This window comes from Prionailurus viverrinus, chromosome E2 (genome assembly GCF_022837055.1).
Source record: "Prionailurus viverrinus isolate Anna chromosome E2, UM_Priviv_1.0, whole genome shotgun sequence".
NCBI classification, from domain to species: domain Eukaryota; kingdom Metazoa; phylum Chordata; class Mammalia; order Carnivora; family Felidae; genus Prionailurus; species Prionailurus viverrinus.
Genome location: NC_062575.1, coordinates 2313338 through 2331222, shown reverse-complemented (window position 1 = coordinate 2331222; position 17885 = coordinate 2313338). Strand labels below are relative to the sequence as shown.

At 50.2% G+C, this 17885-nt stretch overlaps 2 protein-coding genes across 8 annotated transcripts in view; one reads left to right on the top strand and one right to left on the bottom strand.

The window, feature by feature from the left end:
* The window catches only part of SMIM17 (small integral membrane protein 17), a 36560-nt gene extending 32776 nt beyond the window's left edge, over nucleotides 1–3784 (top strand). For both annotated transcript variants that reach the window (XM_047834533.1, XM_047834532.1), the window contains exon 5: nucleotides 3674–3784. In XM_047834533.1, the coding sequence (XP_047690489.1) occupies nucleotides 3674–3784 (111 nt within the window). The remainder of the gene's footprint in view (nucleotides 1–3673) is intronic.
* ZNF835 (zinc finger protein 835) lies at nucleotides 449–16247 on the bottom strand. 6 transcript variants are annotated; one of them, XR_007147218.1, is made up of 6 exons: nucleotides 16048–16247; nucleotides 15044–15134; nucleotides 10374–12584; nucleotides 7246–7352; nucleotides 6747–6789; nucleotides 462–495 (listed from the first exon to the last, which is right to left on the bottom strand). XR_007147218.1 is itself a non-coding variant. In XM_047834477.1 (3 exons), the coding sequence occupies exon 3, from the start codon at nucleotides 12534–12536 to the stop codon at nucleotides 10893–10895; it is 1644 nt and encodes a 547-aa protein (XP_047690433.1). In that variant the 5' UTR covers nucleotides 12537–12584; nucleotides 15044–15134; nucleotides 16048–16247; the 3' UTR covers nucleotides 9212–10892. The 6 variants fall into 6 exon arrangements, 1 of the variants encoding a protein (XP_047690433.1); XR_007147215.1 differs by lacking the exon at nucleotides 7246–7352 and having other exon boundaries at nucleotides 449–495; XR_007147217.1 differs by having other exon boundaries at nucleotides 6747–7352.
* Nucleotides 16248–17885: the final 1638 nt, after the last annotated feature.

Sequence of the window (17885 nt, the reverse complement as noted above, 5' to 3'; positions counted from 1 at the left end):
GGCTGTACCATTAGAATGTGTGCACTTTTCTCTTTGCATATTGTACTTCAGTAAAATGGTTTTTATGTTTTTTTTAAGTTGCCATATATCCTAGTAGACATTCTTCCCCTTAGAAGCTGAGACTGGAGGCACCTGGGTGGCTCAGTTGGTTAGGTGTCCAACTTTGGCTCAGGTCATGATCTCATGGTTCGTGGATTCAAGCCCCACATCGGGCTCTGTGCTGACAGCTCAGAGCCTGGAGCCTGCTTCGGATTCTGTGTCTCCCTCTCTCTCTGCTCCTCCCCTGCTTGCACTCTGTCTCTCTCTCTCTCCCCCTCTCAAAAATAAATAAATACAGGGGCACCTGGGTAGCTCAGTCGGTTGGGCGTCCAACTTTGTTTGGTTCAGGTTATGATCTCGCGGTCTGTGAGTTTGAGCCCCGCTTCGGGCTCTGTGCTGACAGCTCAGAGCCTGGAGCCTGCTTCGGATTCTGTGTCTCCCTTTCTCGCTCATGCTCTGTCAAAAATAAACATTAAAAAAAAAAGCTGAGACTGAATTGGGATTTTTGTGCAAGGGATTTATTGAGGGAGTGTGCTCTCAGGGGGAAGCTGGGTTTGATTGGGGGTCCAGCCTGGGCCTGGTCCCACAAGGAGCTCTGGAGCATCAACAGTCCTTGTTGTCCCCTGAGCCAGTGGGGAGTCTGTTATACTCTATCCCTGGGCGCACGACTGTTGGGGGTGAGCGTAACCGCCTGTGTAATTCTCTAGGGAGGTGGATCCCATTAGCAAAGGGCATTTCTAAGAAGGGGGCAATCATAAACCTAAGTGATAAACCAGAAAGTTAGCAGCCCATATGCACAGCAGCTGGAAGAGAAACAAAAGAGAACCAGGTGAGGCACTGGTGGGTCTATTAGCAGTAGTATGGTGTGTGTGTGTGTGTCTAAAATTTTTACACTTCAGATGACCTGTACTTACGTTTTCTTAACTTTGTACTCTGCTTAAAAAAACTGTCGTATTTCCAACAAAATGCACAGATGAGGGAGTGTGCACACATATATATGCCCATGTAACATCCCAATGAGCACTGCCATTATCTTAGAAGATACCCTCATCTTCTTTTCTGATCTCTGTCCCCCACCCTGAGGCAACCACATTTCCGATTTTGCCTCATATAGATTAGTTTTGCCTATGGTTAAACTTCATGTAAATAGAATCCTACAGGAAATCACATACATTTCTTAAAACCCAAAAAAGATTATAGCAAAATGCTTACCCTACCATTTGGTATTTTCATAATATAATAGCTTTCCATATGGATACATATTGATGTCCTTTGTTCTTTTGTATTTTACTTAATGTTTGTTTATTTTTGAGGGGGGGAGGGACAGAGAGAGGGAGACACAGAATCTGAAGCAGGCTCCAGGCTCCAGGCTCTGAGCTGTCAGCACACAGCCCGACATGGAGCTCGAACTCAGGAGCTGTGAAATCATGACCTGTGCTGAAGTCGGATGCTTAACTGAGCCACCCAGGAGCCACTGTTTTTTTTAAATTTACTTTTTACAGCAGCCAAATATTCTGTAGTATGCTCTGTCATGACCATTTCCTCAACTGATGAATGATCAGGTTGTCGCCGCCGCCACTGAATAATATGTATTTGTCAAGTTGTCCTCCTAGTCTATAGCATGGGTTATGAGGAACTTCATAAAAACCCATATTCTCTGGGCCTATCCAAGATCTGCTGAATCACAAAATCCGAGGGTGGAGCCCAGTTATTTGAAAAAGTCACCCAAGTTTTTCTGATGCTCTGCCAGGCTTGGGAGCTGCTTCTGTGGTTTATTTTCTCCAGGATGTAAAGGGGAGCTTTGAAATGTGATGGCATCCAGCAGGAGACAGCAGGCTAGAGGAAGAGTTAGTCCTTTTCCAAGGATTAGAGATGTGAATTCCATCAATGATTTCTAATATGTTGTAACATTTCATAGTATATGCTGTTTCTCTTCTTTTTCAGGTTTTTTTTTCATGTCCCCACTGCCTAGCTTTCTAGATAACTCATTATGTCATATCCATTCCCCAGACTTCTCTGATATTTTTATTTTTTATTTTTTTATTTATTTTTATTTAAAAAATTTTTTTTCAACGTTTATTTATTTTTGGGACAGAGAGAGACAGAGCATGAACGGGGGAGGGGCAGAGAGAGAGGGAGACACAGAATCAGAAACAGGCTCCAGGCTCTGAGCCATCAGCCCAGAGCTCGACGCGGGGCTCGAACTCACGGACCGCGAGATCGTGACCTGGCTGAAGTTGGACGCTTAACCGACTGCGCCACCCAGGCGCCCCCATTCTCTGATATTTTTAATAGTGGTTGCACTAAACCCATCACTAATTTGAAGAAGAATTGTCACCATTAACCATTCTGTCTTCCCATCCTTCATCATGGTAGGTCTTTCTATTCATGTATTCATTTGACAGATATTTACAGAATTCATATTCTGTGTCCGGCACTGTTCAGGCACTGGGGCTACAGTCATTAGCAAACCAAAGTCTTTGCCCTTATAGGGAGTGGAGCAAAAGAAAAGCTGGGCAAGGGTAGTTCTGTGGTTTTCTGTGGGAAGGTATTGGGGTGTACAGTTCTGAACACAGTGATGAGAGAAGCATTTTTTAAGGAAGTGACAAAAACTGAGTGATGGGAGATGTGACAGAGAAAGCCTCACGGATACTTGGGGAAAAAGCATTTCAGGAAGAAGAAACCTTAAGTGCAAAGGCATGGAGACAAGAGTGGCTGGGGAAGAGTGAGTAATGCATGGAATGACTCCAGCTTTGGAAGGAGCACTCTGGCTGCCCCATGGAGAAGAAATTGGGGGTTGGGGTAGCATCAAGAGTGATGGTGGCTGTGACCAGGGTGGAAGCAGTCAGCTTCTGGATGTATTTTGAAGGTAAAGCCAACAGCATTTGTTGATGGCTCAAATGTGTGTGGTGACAAAGAAAGAAGCATCAAGAAGGCCACAGTTAGAGGCCTGGAGGGGCCGGAAGGAGAGATATGGGGAAAACTGCATGAGATTTTTTTCTTTTTAGTTGGAGGAGGGATATTAGGGTATTTGGGATATGTAAAGTTTAAGATGTCCATTAGATATCTGAGTGGAGGGGCACCTGGGTCGCTCAGTCAATTGAGCATCTGATTTTGGCTCAGGTCATGATCTCACAGTTTGTGACTTCAAGCCCTACAGTGGGCTCACTGCTGTCAGCACAGAGCCCGCTTTGGATCCTGTCCCCTTCTTTCTGACTCTCCCCTGCTTGCACTCTCCCCAAAAGAAATATTAAAAAAAAAAAAAGATATCCAAGTGGCGATGGCAAGCAGATGGTGAGATTTATAAGTTAGGAATTTAGGAGACGGGTTGGGTCATACACACACACAGTTGAGGTCACTGGTGTATAGATGATATTTAACACTGTGAAACTGTATATGTCATCTTGAAATTTTTCATCACATGTATTCTGATCTTTCCTGTGATACAGCATAGGTGTATTACTTATTTTTGTATATTTATGTTATATCTGGTCACTTCATTGTACAGTTGTGAATTCAGCTTTTCAGTTGATATATCATTTCATTCCCAATCATGCAATCACATTTTCCTGCAAGAAACAATGGTGGCCCCTCCATTTCTAATATTTATACTTATTTTTTTCTTCTGTTTCAGGGCTTTGTGGAGTGGTCAAAAGCTCCACAACAAACGACCATAGTCTTGGTAGTGTGTGTCCTGTTTTTGTTCCTGGTTTTAACAGGGATGCCTATGATGTTTCACATTTAACTATAATGGTGGCTATTGTTTTGAAATAAATGGCCTGCTTCTTGTTAAGGAAATAGTTAAAAATCAGGAATAGTATTGAATATTAGCAAATGCCTTTTAAACATCCATCAAGATGATTTTTTTTTTGTATTTACCCTTTTGTTATGAGGTTTTACATTATTTCATTGAACTTAAGACATCACTGATTGTAAAACACATATTGCTTTATATACCACTGAGAAAGAAAAAACATGCTTAATTGTAAGATGCTACCAGCTGGAAGATGTATCCGGACTTCAGAGACGATGAAAAAATGTGCAATTTAGGATTGATGAAATCTGGTAGATTTCTTAATATGAAATCCTCTTTGTATTCTTAGGGTTGTGGTACACTAGTCTTTTCAGATACTGAATCTTATTTCTTGATATTTTATGTACGATTCTTCACTCTATCTTCACATGTAAGATTGGTGCTATCTTTGTCAAGTTTTGGTAACATGGCTAGGCTTGCATCATTGAAGGACATAACCTTTATTGTCTTCTAAGCTTTAGAATAGTTTCTGTAACTTAAGTATCACTTCCTTGACATTTTGAAGAAATTCACCAGTAAGGCAATCAGGGCCTGGAGGTATGGAGAGGAAGTTTCAGCTGAATTCTTGGGCGGCTTTCTCAGTTTCTTCTCATGTTACCAGTTTATTATATTTCATTAATTTTGATGATTTATAGTGTTTTTTATGCTTAGAAAATTCTCCATTTCGTTGAACTTTTCAGATTATGAATACCATTCTATAATTAAATGAAAATCTTCTCTTTATTTTGTTCTATCTCCTTTTTTCCTTTCAACTTCTGCTTGTGGGTTTACCCATTAGTTTTGTCAAAGTTTTATCCAGTTTACTATTGCTTTTCCAAAGAACCAGCATTAGAATTCATGTATATCCATATTTCTCTAGTTTGTAATTTGTTTTTCATTAATATGTATTAGGCTCATTTTTTATTTCTATACCTTGTCTGTTTTTATGTTGAATAATTCATTTATAATCTTTTTTTACAAAATTATTTGCCAAAATAGTATACTTAATAATAAATATACTTCTGATTATAGCCTTGGCCACATTTTAATTTGATAATTTGTGTTCCTGTTTGTTGTTGTCTAAATGTTATATTGTAGTGTTTATAAAGAGTGCTTTGAAACTCTGATCAGGTTTATTTAAAAATAGTTTTACTGATTTACTGCACTGTGAACAAAGAATGTGGCCTCTAATATATATGCTTTCAAAAGCTTTTTAAAAGCTCTTATTGTGGCCTACAACGTGTCCAGTGTTTGTACATGTTTCACGGACATTTAAGACGAATGTGTATTTTCAGTCTGTAGAATTCAGAATTCTACATGTCTGTTAATGAATTCAGTCTTATCAATGATATTGCGTAGGTTCATGTGTTAATTTTGGCTCACCTTATCTGTCAAAAACCAATAAGGTTATGTGAAAATCTGTTAGTATGACTATGTTTGTCAATATATTTTGTATAAACTTTGCTTTATGTGTTCAGTCACTATGTAATTTGACGCATATGAGGTACAGCACGGTTATGTCTTTGCCAATTAAAGGGTATACGTACACCACCAAGCACAATGCCGGGCAATAGTAGCCATGCAATAAACACTAGTTTAAACCTGATTCTGAATCCTTTGTGAAATACAAAATGATGGTGTATAAACCAATTTAATCCCGAGGCTTAAATTTTACTTTGTCTATTAGTGGTTGGTATTTCCATCCTGCTCTTTTTAAATTTGTGTGTGTGTGCACACGTGTGTGTATTTAGACCCTTCATGTCGTTTTGATAGGATTTCCAATGGCCTCTCCAGGTTTGCCAAAAAAAAATCTGGGCAGGTAGAAGTATGGGATTCTGTCTCCCCATAGTTCCCTCCAGCTGACTGCATCAAAAAACAAGCAACAATCGTCCCTTCAAACAGACACAAGCCTCAGCTGTTACATTCATTACGATTTATCAGTTGCAAGTAACAGCAGCCGATTCAAAGGAGCTTAAGTTTGTTAATGATCAATTACTGATTCATGTTACACCAAAGCCTGGGATGAAATTGGCTCAATTTATAGCTGGTTCCCGGGGCCTAAAAATATCACTGGGACCTTTCCTCTCCACTGACCTCAGAGTTCCACTCCCTTGCAGGGGTGACCTTCTTTTTCTCCACTCAGCTGGGAGGATGGCTACCACCACCACCCTGTTCTACGTGGCACAGTGGGGGACACGAGATAGATTCTCCTCACACCCTCACCTCCCAGCCCTTCCCTGCCACAGGAACTGGAATCTTGAAATAAGGGAGAGAACAGCAGCTGGAGGCAGGAACTAGCTGTCCCAGGAGTGGGCAGAGCATAATGGACTGCAGCAGGGCAAAGGTAGAAACCGGGAGATGCCTGCGGGGACCGTGCCAGATGTCCCGAACGGGGGGGCTGCTGTGGGGGCTGTGGGCTGAGATTCGCTCAGACCGTGCCACGTGCCTTAAATTTGTGGGATATTGCAAACAGTCATGATAATATAAACCATAAAAGCAATGGCCCTTCATTTGGGTTCTATCACGTGCCAGGAACCACATTTCATTGATGACAGAAATATCGACTCGCACCCCTGATGGTCTCTTCTCCATTCGACAGCCAGATACATCCCATGACACCATAATTAAGACCATTCACAATCCACCCACTTCAGCAGGTAAAAGCCAAAGTCCTCACAGTGGCCGTCCATCCCTGCAGTAAGGGCTCGCGCTCGCACCCTCCATTCCAGGCGCGCGGCCTTTGCTGTTTGAACAAGCCCATCACGTGCCTGCCACGTGCCTGCCTCGGGACCTTGGCACGGACTGTGGAATGGACCTCTGCCTGTAATGCTCTTCCCCCAGACGCTCACGTGGCTCCCTCACCTGCAGTGCTCGGCTCCCACATCTTCCCCCACCGTCCCCAAATAACACTTACCTCCGCAGGTGATTCTCCTGGTCTTCAGCGCCTGTATCACCACCTGACAATTACAGGTTAATTGATGGTTAATTGAGGTTCTGCTCTGTCCACCTCCTCTGCCGGGTCTCCCTGGAGGAACTGAGTTCTGGGAAGGTTGAGTGGGGGAGGGGGGCTGCAGAGTTCAGCCTGCATTTCTCAGGAATTCCCTGCACGCCAGCCTGTGGGACCCCGGTCCCTTCCGACCCCCTCCCCTATGCGCTTGAAGCTGCTGGGTTCTCCCCTGGAACAGGACACGCTGGCCCCAGGGTAGCATCTGCATACAGTATCTGGGGAACATAGTGGGGGACGGAGGATGTCAGGTAAGTTGGCAACTATGGCAAATCTAAACCGCTAAGGCAAACACTGGCACGCCCGTGGCTTGCGGGAGCCGTGGGAGCGGCTTGGGGCTGGCGGGCTGGCTGGCTGGCTGACTGCGCTGCCGTGTTCCCGAATGCCAACTCCCTTCCCTCTTCCTTACCAGTAATTCCGAAAGCTCTGAACAGGTATTTTCGGCAGCTCCCCCTCCCGGGGCTCAGCTCCTTCACGGCTGTGGACTCAGGGCACCGCTCGCGCGCGCCACTCTCACTGCAACAGGAGGGACCGCGGACGCGCCCGTCCTCCCGGCTACGACTCTCGTCGCGCCCGCGCCCACCCTCCTGCGTCCACCCTCCTGCGTCGGCCCCGCAGCACAGCCCACCAACCGCCCGCGGGCGGGGCCAGCTCGCGGCGTTACGCCCGGCGCCTGCGCACTGCACCTAGCCGGCTCTCGTTGAAGTCTTGGCAGAAGGGCTCAAAGGCGGGACGCCGACCCCGCCCACACCTCGCCCGCACCCTCCCCCCTCTCCCCCCGCAGAGCCGGGGCATCCGCAGCCTTGGCGTTGCGGAGGAGCAGTTTCCCTCGGTCTTTGGGGTGACTGAACTCAGGCTTATGTCTGTAAACTGGGCTCCCATTCCACATTCATCCCTTCACGCAGCACTGCCTGAGGGCCTACTGTGTGCCTAGCGCCTGGGCTGGGCGAAGGTCGGAAGGAGGAGCCAGACCGTGCAGTCCATGCAAGACCCTGAATGGCTCTAGGGTTGCAGCTGGACATGGTCAACCATTCATTCAGTCACTCAGTATTTCCTGAGGACCTACTGTGCGCTGAGGCCTGAGGTAGGAGATGTCTGGGGCATAGCCATGAACCGACTGTGTCGTCCCTCCTGACCGTGAATAACTCCTGGCCTGATGCTGCGATGTGTAACTATTCAGCTATCTGGAGCTACTTAAGGACCTACTGTGTGCTAAGGCTTGGGCTAGGCAAAGTTGGGGTCACAGGAAGGAACCAGTGTGCATGTTCTCTGATCCAGGACTGGTGCTGAGGATGTTTACTTATTCATTAATTTACCTGGCCTATTAATTTAGATCTCCGGAAGACCCACTGTGTGCTGGTGCTTGAGCTGGCTAATGCCTGGGAGACAGGGGGGCACCGAATGTGTGGCCTCTGACCCTGAATGATGCCAGGGCTGATGCTGGGATGTACAACTAGTCACCCAGTCTTTCATGAGTACCTACTCTATGCTGGGGCCTGAGTGATGTCTGCAGCACAGAGGAAGCGCAAACACCGGAAGTCTTGACCCTGCAGGGCAGGCCAGGGATTTGTCACTTATTTATTTATTCACATGAGATTCCCTGAGGACCTACTGCTGCCAAGGCCTGTGCAGGTAACGCCAGAGCGAAAGGAAAGGCACGCATCTCCTCCGAGGCCCCTCACCAGCTTCCTTGCTAGGACTAAGAGCTGAGGAAGCTGGTGGGCAGGGAGACAGATGTCTCTTTACACGTCTGTGTGGCTGTTTTAATTTCTCTCCTCCTTAATTATACACATTAAAGATCATTTACATTTGAGGTATTTTCAGGGCTTGGCGTTATTTTCTGATAATTTACATCACCTTTTCAGGGCCCAAGGAAATCTGAATATGGACTGGACACTGGATGATAGCAAGAAATTAATGTTTCACTGGGTGTGAATGATACTGTGGTTGTATAGAAGGTACTTTTGTTGTTGTTAAGAGATGCAGCCTAAGGTATTTAGCAGTGAGATCCTGTCGGTAATTTACTTTAAAATAGACCAGGAAAAAAAAAATAGGCATTTTCATGAACTATTTTAAAAACAAATATATATCATAAAATATGGTAAATTTTGTTATGAAAGCACTTTTAGGTATTGCATTCCTATTCTATTAAAATTGTTTCTTTTCTTTTCTGGTTTTGAGAGAGAGGGAGGAGCAGAAAGGGAAACAGAGGGAGAGAATCCCAAGCAGGCTCTGCACGGTCATCACAGAGCCCTATGTGGGGCTCGAACTCATGAACTGTGAGATCATGCCCTGAGCCAAAATCAAGAGTTGGACATTTAACCGACTGAGCCACCCAGGCACCCCAAAATTCTTTGTTTTTTAAGGCAGTCAAAGTGGATGGGCATGTGGGGATATATTGTACATTTTGTATAATTGAAAAAAATCTCATAAAAATTCTTTATGTAGGGGGTTCCTTTTTATGCAGAGGGGGGTTATGTTATGTTGTTATGATATGTTATGTTCAGTTATGTTGTTCCATGACACAGGACCGTTTGTTGGTCAACCTTGTAAAAAAGGCATTCGTAACTGAAAAATATTTTTGTCATTTTTTTTTTCCTGGACCTGAACAAATCAGTGAGATCAAAACAAACATACGTGATTCTCTACCTAAGAAATCTTACACCCAAACTTTGTGAAATGATAACATCCGGTGCTTCCAAATATAAAATAAATAAAAGGACAGAAGCTGTGGGTTGTATGCTACTATCTGTGTAGAAAGGTATACTGTACGTCTTTATAGCATGTTTATACATATAAGCAAATACCCATATTATTTGCTATATATGCATAGATTATGTTGGAAAGATACCAAGAAACTCAAGAATGGTTGCCTCTAGGGAGGGGAACTTGGTGGGTAGGGGGGATGGAGGAGGACAGGGCTAAGATTTTTTTTCACTTTGTTAACTGTGGACCAAACAAATGTTATCCATAACAAAATTTCCTAAAGACCATGCTGTAGAACTATAACTTATTTCACGGTGATAGGTGACTGCATTAATCATTCTCACATTTCACACTTCTAACCACATGGTTGTACACTACCCATGGGCTTGGCTATAACTCTTGCTTTGGCTAGTGGGTCTACACACAAACTTGACATAATCAGGGGCTTGAAACTGTGCTTGTGTGCCCACTCTCTCCAAATCCCTGCTACTGTCCTGAGTGCACACCCTTAGAGTCTTGAGGAAGGCAGCAGAGATGGCCCAGCTGAGCCGTCCTGAACAGCCACCCCCATCCAACCCTCAGCTGACCACAGACGCGCCACTGAATCTAGCCAAGATCAACTGGGCCTAGTCCAGGCCAACAGAAACCCCCACCATGGGAAATATATTAGATGGACAACTGAGGTCTGGATGCTTCGTTACACAGCAACAGCTAACGCACACAACCATTAAAGTCAGGATTTTGATGGTGGGTGGGTGGGGGGCACAAGGCTGGAGCAGGGGAAAGTGTTTCCTCATCCTAAAAAAGGCTGGGGTGCACTCTGAAACTCACCCTTTGCAGGTCAGGGGAGAGGCAAGTCTCTTCTAGAGCTTTTCCTTCTCTGGATGTCTCTGGCTCGTTCTAATTTTGGAACCGCTGTTTCAGTCCTAGGATCCATACTTCTTCAGACCCCGCTTCCTTAGTCAATATGCCAACTTGAAAGGAGACGAGCCTTTTATCCAATTAAATTTATTGAACAAATGCCTACGTGATCATCAAATCTTCGACCATTCAAAGGCTAGCTAGAGACGCACAGACACTTCTTTGGGTCTACTTTCGTGGGTCGCATTTATAGTTCCGAACCAGGAGGCAGAATGTGTGTGTTGGGAGGAGGGGCAGTCCGGCAGATGCGGAGTCCAGTCCCGGCCCTGTGACCTCCTCCCTGTGTGACCTTGGGCAAGTCCCCGGGCCTCCCTGAGCCTCAGTTTTCTCACGGACGAGTCGGGGAGGAGAAGGTGCCTCCCCTTGGTGCCGAGCGTTCGGAAGCGGGGTGGAACAGTGCCGGGCGCGGTGCCGGGTCAGAGGTCCCCGTTAGGCATCAGCTCGTCCTTCTGCCGGTCTGTGGCACTCTGTTTGGGGTCGCTGCCGCCGCCTGGCTCCTCCTCCCGGGGGGAGCCCGGGGGCCCCGTCGGGTGCGGCAGCGGGGGTGGCGGGGTGGCCGCAGCGGGCGCGCGGACAGGGCCTCCCGTCGGCGTGCGTCCGCTGGTGCCGAATGAGCGCGGAGGAGAAGCTGAAGGCCTTGCCGCAGCCGCCGCACTCGTAGGGCTTCTCGCCCGTGTGCACGATGTGGTGCTGGATCAGGTAGGAGCGGTTGCTGAAGGCCTTGCCGCACTCGGGGCACGCGTAGGGCCGCTCGCCCGTGTGCGTGCGCCGGTGCAGCGTCAGCGACGAGCCCTGGCTGAAGGCCTTGCCGCAGTCCCCGCAGCGGTAGGGCTTCTCGCCCGTGTGGATCTTCTGGTGCTCGAGGAGGGACGACACGTGCCCGAAGGCCGCCCCGCACTCCGGGCACCGGTAGGGCCGCGCGCCCGTATGTACGAGGCGGTGCTGCGCCAGGTGCGAGCGGTTGCTGAAGGCGCGGCCACAGTCGGCGCACGCGTACGGCCGCTCACCGGTGTGCACGCGGCGGTGCTGCGCCAGGTGCGACACCTGCGTGAAGGCCTTGCCGCACTGCGCGCACGCGTACGGCTTCTCGCCCGTGTGGATGCGCCGGTGCTCGGCCAGCGAGGCGCTCTGGCTGAAAGGCGCGCCGCACTCGGGGCACGCGTACGGCTTCTCGCCCGTGTGCACGCGCCGGTGCTGCGCCAGGTGCGCGAGCTGCGTGAAGGCCTTGGCGCACTGGCCGCAGGCGTACGGCCGCTCGGCCGTGTGCGTGCGCCGGTGGCGGATGAGCGCCGAGGAGAAGCGGAAGGCCTTCTGGCAGCGCGCGCACGCGTACGGCTTCTCGCCCGTGTGCACGCGCTGGTGCTCCAGCAGGGACGAGCGGTTGCGGAAGGCCTTGGCGCACTGGCCACACGCGTACGGCCGCTCGCCCGTGTGCACGCGCCGGTGCTGCGCCAGGTGCGTGGGGCGCGCGAAGGCCTTGCCGCAGTCTGCGCAGCGGTGCGGCCGCTCGCCCGTGTGCGTGCGCCAGTGCGACGCCAGGTAGGAGCCCTGGCTGAAGGCCTTGCCGCACTCGGGGCACGCGTACGGCCGCTCGCCCGTGTGCGTGCGCCGGTGGAGCGTCAGGTGGACGCTCTGGCTGAAGGCCTTGCCGCAGTCGGCGCACGCGAACGGCCTCTCGCCGGTGTGGGTTCTCTGGTGCAGGGTGAAGGCCGAGCAGTAGCTGAAGGCCTTGCCGCAGTCCCCGCACGTCCACGGCTTCCGGGGGCCGCCCCCTCCTCGCTCCTCCTCGCCGGAGCCTGCCCTCTTCTGCTTCGGGTTCTTCCTGGGCGCGCCGCGCCTCCGGGGCCGGCCGCCGGCTTGGGGCAGGGGAGGACTCCGGCCGGTTCCCGGCACCCCGCCGAGCTCGCCCGGCTCCTGCACACCGTCCCTGGCGGGCTCTTCCCCGGGGGCCGTGGCCTCTTGCTTCAAACAGCTTTTCTGGTTCTCCTGCCGGTCCTTGAACCGACCCTCTTGTTCCCGGGATTCCCCCACCTCGGGGCCCTGGGGGGTGGCCACGCTCGAGAGTCCTTCCATCGCTGCTTTCTGAGCCACTGCCTTGTTTTCACACCTTTGTCCCTGGATCTGAAGGAAAAGAGGAGAAAAACCAACCAGATGGGTTGGACAAGGCTTAGTGCAGGGTCTCAGCCTCCACACTGCTGATGGTTTGTTGGGGGGGCTGTCCTATGCACTGGAGGGTACTTAGCAGCATCCCTGGCCTCTACCCACTGGATGCCAGTAGCACTGCCCCAAGTTGTGACCACCAGAAATGTCTCTGGACATTTCCAAGTGTCCCCTGACTGAAGATCACAGACTTAACTGAAAGCAATTGTATTAAAAAAAAATTTTTTTTTAAGTTTATTTATTTTGAGAGCGAGCACAAGCAGGAGGAGCAGAGAGAGAAAGAGAGAATCCCAAGCAGGCTCCAAATGGTCAGCACAGAGCCTGACATGGGGCTTGAACTCACGAACTGTGAGATCATGACCTGAACTGAAATCAAGAGTCCGAGGCTTAACTCCCTGAGCCACCCAGGCGCCCCTGCAAACAATTTTAAAAGATCTTTGCAAAAACATGAACCTGACAGCTCTTAAATATAGCCTTGCAACTTGGTGCTCTGGACCAAATCATGTCCCCTCCAAATTCATAGATCAGAGCCCTAACGTGATAATGTCTGGAGGTTGGGCCTTTGGGAGATAATGAGGTTAAATGCCTGCCTCCACCATGGGATTGGTGTCCTCATAAGAGGAAGAGACCAGAGCTCCCTCTCTCCACCATGTGGGGACAGAGTGAGGAGGAGATTATTTGCAAGCCAGGAAGACGGTTCTCACCAGAACCCAGGCCAGGCTGATGCCCTAATCCTAGACTCCCAGCCTCCAGAACTATGAGGAAATGAATTTCTGTTGAAGACACCCAGTCTGCAGTACTTTGTCATGGGTCTCTGAGCTGAGGGTTTTTTCTTTTCTGGAGAAAAATCGTACACAAAGGAACAGCTAGCTCCCAAACTCTATGCATAATATACTGCCGGTAGGAGCATGCACTGGAAAAACCACTGGCATTTTCTAGGAAAGCTGGAGACACATGTCCCCAGTCCCCCAGTAATTTACATTTTCTGGAACGTAAGCAAGAGAAATGTGCACACGTGTACCAGGAAGCCCGTCCAAGGTTGTGTGTAACAGCCAAATGCTAGAAAACAGTCTCCCTGTCCATTAACAAGGGAACGAACAGGCATATATTTATACAGCGGAGTATCGCACGGCATAAACATGAGTGACCGCCAGCTGCCCAACGGCTCAGAACCTCAAATACAGTGTTGGCAAACAGTTAAGATGCACAGGCTGTATCAAGTAGGATGTTATTTAGGCTGAAAAACAGGCAAACACAGCCATCTACGTTTTAGGGATTATGAACACGTGGCAAAGGTTCATTGCTACACCCTGGCCCTGGGGCCCAGCGGCACTGCTGGTGACAGACTCAGAGCTTAGGCCCCTCTGCAGGCCTAGCGACTCAAAATCTGCTTTTTATGGGAGCCCCACGTGATTCGTGGGCATGGGAACGTCTGAGAGGTGCTGGTCTTGGCCCCTCTGACACCGACTCGGGAGTACTGTTACAGCGGTAACAACCAGCCTCCGCTGAGCACAGAGCCGTATGCCCAGCCTTCTTCTTAAAAAAAATTTTTTTTAACGCTTATTTATTTTTGAGACAGAGAGAGACAGAGCATGAACGGGGGAGGGGAGAGAGAGAGAGGGAGACACAGAATCGGAAGCAGGCTCCAGAGAGAGAGGGAGACACAGAGAGAGGGCTCCCAGAGAGAGAGGGAGACACAGAACCGGAAGCAGGCTCCAGGCTCTGAGCCATCAGCCCAGAGCTGACGCAGGGCTCGAACTCATGGACCGCGAGATCGTGACCTGAGCCGAAGTCGGCCGCCCAACCGACTGAGCCACCCAGGCGCCCCAAGCCTTCTTTAAGCTCTTGCCACGAACTAGCTCACCTGCTCCTCAGTAAAGCTCCCAGAACTGGCAAAGCTAGAGCCCATGCCTGGGCCACCTGGCTACGGGGCTTATCCTCTCCAACACCCTTGCCTGCCCCGGGCTCATACTCTCCAATATAGGCCTCCCTGCTGCTCCTCAAACATTCCAGGCATGCTCCTGACTCAGGAGCTGAGTCTGACTGGCCGTTCCATTTGCCTGGAACCTTCATCCCCTGAGGCGAGGCCTCGTGGAGAAGAGAGACTAGATCCAGAAATGAAGGAGTGAGTGATCTGGGCTGTGAGAGCAGCAGGGGCGAGGGTCCCGAGCAGGACCATGGCTGGGGCGACAGAGGAAAAGCAGAGGGGCAGGGCAGTGGGGGAGGGGTGGAGAACAACTGAGGCAGCCGGCAGGTGGGATTACGGATGGCAGTGGTGAGGGTCACATGAAGCAGGGTCTGTGTGCAGCGGTGAGAACTTGGCTGGTGGGAGCCGGGCTAGGCCTGGCCCAGTTCCAGAACCGTCTCCACAGGCGGCTGTCAGGCCCAGACAGGCCTCCACACAGGGCCGTGGTACCCACCTTGTGGTCTTCAGAGCATCAGATCCTGTGTGTGTCACTCAAGTTGTGGCCCCTGCTCTGGCCACCATGCATCAGTGGGTCCAGACCACATCTGTGAGAGAAAGAAATGGGAACCATGAAGGAAGATTCTGGGGCCGAGGCGTGTGTCACCACAGACACATGCACAGTCATAAGTGTATGTCATAAGTGGGCAGAGCATCACACGTGCCCAAAGTCATGTGTGCTGGGTCTCCCCCACGTGCAGAAACGCAGTGACCCCAAGGTTGCCCAGTGTCTCCTAAACACATCCCGTGACACCTGCACAGACCTCCACACGCACAGTCATGTTCAGGCACACAGAATGGCCAGCTCCGGGATGGCAGACACACCCATCGAAACGCTGCATTCAGCTGCACACCGAGACACACGTAGAATCACACACTTCGCACCTAGGAGAACACATTCCACATGTGCCTAAAGTTACCCATGGGCACAGGTCTCCAAATGCAGACACACAATTATGCGTGCTGCGGCCCCTGTACAGGCACAGCCGGCAGGCTCAGTCATGTGCAGACACACGGTGACATGGGGGACGTACTCACATGCAGAGTCACACGCACAGTTACATACTCACAAGGGCACAAACTGATGTAGTCACCCACATGCAAACACACAAGGGCCGGACTCACACGCACGGCTCAAACCTGCCTAGGCACACAGGTACAAACACGTTGCATGAGGGGCGGACTCACACGGAGAGTCACGCACAGCTGCATGCGCACAAAGTTGTGGAGTCGCGCACGGGCAAACGCAGGGACATGCGGGGCGGGACTCACATGCACAGGGACACGCACAAGGCCACACACCTGCACTGACACAAAGTTCAGTAGTGACACACGTGCAAAGGCAAGTGCACAGGCGGGGCGGGATTCGCATACACACAGCGCTGGAGTCACGAACACACAGCGACAGAGCGACACGGACACCCGCGCGCACAACCACTCGCGCTCGCGCAAACCACGCACCAGTGTCCTCGACTCCCGGCACCGCCTTCGAAGGCCTCGGAGGCTCCCCGCGAGCTCGGTGGGTTTGGGTCAGGTTCTCCTCAGTCTCCGGCCCTACCCGGCCGAGGCGGACCCCAGTAACCCCAGGTCCCACGGTGGAGTGGACGAGCAGGCCTCACAGGTGACCACGGCGACCTCCGCGGGTGGGCCAGAGCGCCAGGCCCGAGCGGACTGCGCTTGCGCACCGGCACAGCTACATCCCGCGCGCCGCTTCCCGCGAACTACAACTCCCAGAAGGCACCGCGCCGCTGCGCCGGCGTCCTGGAAGAACCAGTCCCGGGGACGCCTGCGGGGTCGATGCTCAGGGGTCGGTGCGGCGTCGGTGCTCAGACCGAGCTCCGCCCGACGGGGTCGGAACTCAGGGTGGGGGGCGGAGCCAGAGATATGGGGTTGGAACTCCGCCTCCTCAGGGGAGGGGCACAGTCCGCAGGCTTAGGGGAACAAAAACCAACTGAGGATCAGAGAGGTTAAGTCACTTAACGCAGGCCGAACAGCATAGCGAGGGCGGAAGCTGGCGCTGACCACCCACAGCTCACCACGAAGTCATGGAAAGCTATTCTTTCTCTCGGGAGTTTGATCTAATTCCCCTACAAAGCAAAGAAGTTGACAACCTACCGACTGTGCAAGTGATGATAACCGCGAGCGCGTACAGCCACGCACTGGCCAGCCAGGATTGTGAAGTGCTTCCTATGTAGGAACTCTGTTAGCATTCAGAACTTACTGACCTGGGAATGCAAAGAAATGGGTGAACGTAGGGTGGGAACACTAATGGATTTCACCAAAATTGACATGCCATTGATTGTGAGACACTACATTATTTCATGGACACCCCCACCCCCCAAGGCTGCTATTACACCATCACACACTCTTTCTTCACACTTGAAATTTTCATTTTATATGTAGACTTCAAGAGGCATTTTGTGTTTTCCCTTATCCTTCTGGAAGCTTCTGGCCTTGCGGTAATAAGAACATGCCCAGGGTCCTTTCAAGCGGGGGACTCGTGGAGCAGGGTCTCCCACCTAGTCCACCGACCTGCGAGCTTGAGAATAAAGGATTGTGGTTTTGAGTCATGAAGGGTGGGCTTTTTTTTTTTTCTGGCTTAGTTTTATATTTGGATATTTAAAAAAATACCTCTCACATATTCTTTATAAACCACGTTGAGAGCTCATAAGTCTGCAGCATATTCTCTTAATCACTAAAAAGATTTTTTTTAAATCCCCTCTGTGGGGGTGGGGGGGTGTAGAAACAAGCAGGAATTATTCAAATACAAAAGAACCTTTCTACTGATGTATATCATGAGGAACAACATTTTATTAGGCTCATTTCATTATTTTGTGGTATAGAAAGTAGGCAGGGCACAGCATGGAGGGCTTCATCTCTGCTCCACAATGGACCAGGGGTGGCTCGAACAGTTGCTGGGGATGAGTCACTTGGGGCCATCCATCTGGGGCCTGGGTTTTTCTCCATGTGGTGTCTTTTGGGGCTGACCAGACACCCCTTGTGGCTAGCTTGGCCTTCTCACAGCATGGTGGACACAGAATAGTAGAAATTCTTATATGGTGGTTCAGGGCTTCAATAGGAGTAATCCAGGAGCAAGCCACTGAATGGGGGGCTATTTGTTACACAGCAGTTTAGTGGCATAGCTGACTGAGACAGAGGCAGGGCCAAGAGATGAGGCTGAAGATGTAGGGATTCAGTTTCTTGTGGGCCATACTAAGAACATTTCCTGAGAGCAGTTGGGAGTCACTGTTGTGTTTTTTCTTCTTTCAACGCTGGAGGAGTCTGCATTTATGATAATA